The 1,725-nt window shown below is 51.4% G+C and overlaps 1 protein-coding gene across 1 annotated transcript in view; it reads left to right on the top strand.

The window, feature by feature from the left end:
* Positions 1 to 1,102, top strand: part of LOC119586875 (pupal cuticle protein 36-like) — a 3,176-nt gene extending 2,074 nt beyond the window's left edge. Inside the window, exon 2 of the mRNA XM_037935607.1 lies at positions 58 to 1,102. Within this exon, the coding sequence (XP_037791535.1) occupies positions 58 to 963 (906 nt within the window). The 3' untranslated portion in view covers positions 964 to 1,102. The remainder of the gene's footprint in view (positions 1 to 57) is intronic.
* Positions 1,103 to 1,725: the final 623 nt, after the last annotated feature.

Below are 1,725 nucleotides of genomic sequence, written 5' to 3'. Positions count from 1 at the left end.
ACTTGAGCCGCGTCCACGTTCGTCTTTTAAAATTCTCTCATTCAGGTCTCTTTGCAGATCTCCATTTCAGCTTTGCTGGCTGTAGCAGCAGCCAAGCCCCAAAGCTATGACCTTCCATCCCCCTCTGGTGGCGGCCTCTCCGTTGGCCTCGGAGGACACGGCGGCGCTGGAGGCTTCGGCGGCGCTGGAGGACACGGCGGCGCTGGAGGCTTCGGCGGCGCTGGAGGCTTCGGCGGTGCTGGAGGCTTCGGTGGCGTTGGAGGACATGGCGGCGCCGCTGGCCATGGATGCGGACCTGGAGAGGTTGTCCACGTCGACGGCAGGTGCGTCCAACCCCGTGTAAACCGCCGCGTGTTCGTGTACGACGTGCCCGAGACCCCCAAGGTTTACGGCCCACCCCCACCCATCCCCGAACCCGTCGTCGAGCACAACATCGTTCTCATCCGCACTCCCGACGAAGGCCCCGGTCCCGATCCCTTGGTCATCCCTCCACCAACCCGGAAGAACATTGTGTACGTCCTCAACAAGCAGTCCGAGGAAGAACAGCGTGTGATCGAGGTGCCCGCACCACCACCCACCAGTCCTGAAGTCTATTTCGTCAACTACGCAGAGGGCGAGAACCCAACTCTCCCCAGCGGCGTTGACCTGCAGAGCGCCCTCGGATCAGCTTCCCAGGGAGGCGGCCAAATCATCGGCGGAGGCATCGGAGGTGCCGGAGCAGGATTCGGTGTTGGTTCTGGTGTTGGCTTCGGTAGTGGTGCCGGAGCTGGCTTCGGTGTTGGTTCTGGTGCTGGCTTCGGAGCTGGCGCTGGAGCTGGATTCGGTGCCGGCGCTGGTGCAGGTGCTGGCTTTGGCGTTGGCACTGGTGCTGGCTTTGGTGCCGGTGCTGGTGCAGGCGCTGGCTTCGGTGCGGGCGTCGGAGGAGGTGTGGCTCATCCCTCAGGTCTGTACTCCACCCCCTAGAAGCCCATGTACTTGGACGCATAAATGAGTACGCTCTGAACAAGGCGATGTTCAGACTTATTATTTATTCGCTACTTATATAAACAATATTTATTTCAAAAATGTTAATTTCTCATTAGAAATAAATGCCAAATCTTAATTATTTTTTATTCTCTACACCATAACATCAAGAAAACTGAAAACCTGCCAAAGTTTAACTAGGAATGTCGTGAATATTTCCCATACTATGGATCAACCCTATACTTAACAATTTTTCATAAATTCGCAATCCTTCCGTCAGATAAAAATTCACTGCCCGCCTTTCGAATACACTTAAAAAAGAATTACGTATTTTTTGAACTGCTGTGTAAGTTCTTGCCAATAGTGAAAAAACGTGACTTCCTCTAAACATTTCACCGAACTTGCGGAATTCGTACATATTGTCTCGTGTGACCTCGCTTACTTTCAAAATATGAAATATGGAGTCACGGGGGAAAGGTAGCAAAGTGGGTAGGTCACAGGTGTGTGGAAAGAACATTTAAGGTATTATAAAGATAAGCTCCCCTCGATATATGGATGATGGAATTGACGTAAAAAAATTATTGCATTATTCTTGATGTTCAAATGTTCAGTGTAAACGTTTGAAGTGAACTTGGAGGATGCACAGCTGTTGCTCGAAACTGGTGCAATGCAGTTATTGGAACGAAGGTTACGATACAAAAGGTTTACTCACATGTGACCTGATGCCATTCAAAGAGTTGCACAATCATCCAGATAGAGCCA

This window comes from Penaeus monodon, chromosome 22 (genome assembly GCF_015228065.2).
Source record: "Penaeus monodon isolate SGIC_2016 chromosome 22, NSTDA_Pmon_1, whole genome shotgun sequence".
NCBI classification, from domain to species: domain Eukaryota; kingdom Metazoa; phylum Arthropoda; class Malacostraca; order Decapoda; family Penaeidae; genus Penaeus; species Penaeus monodon.
The sequence above is the reverse complement of the archived record's forward strand: the minus strand, read 5'-3'. Positions and strand labels throughout refer to the sequence as shown.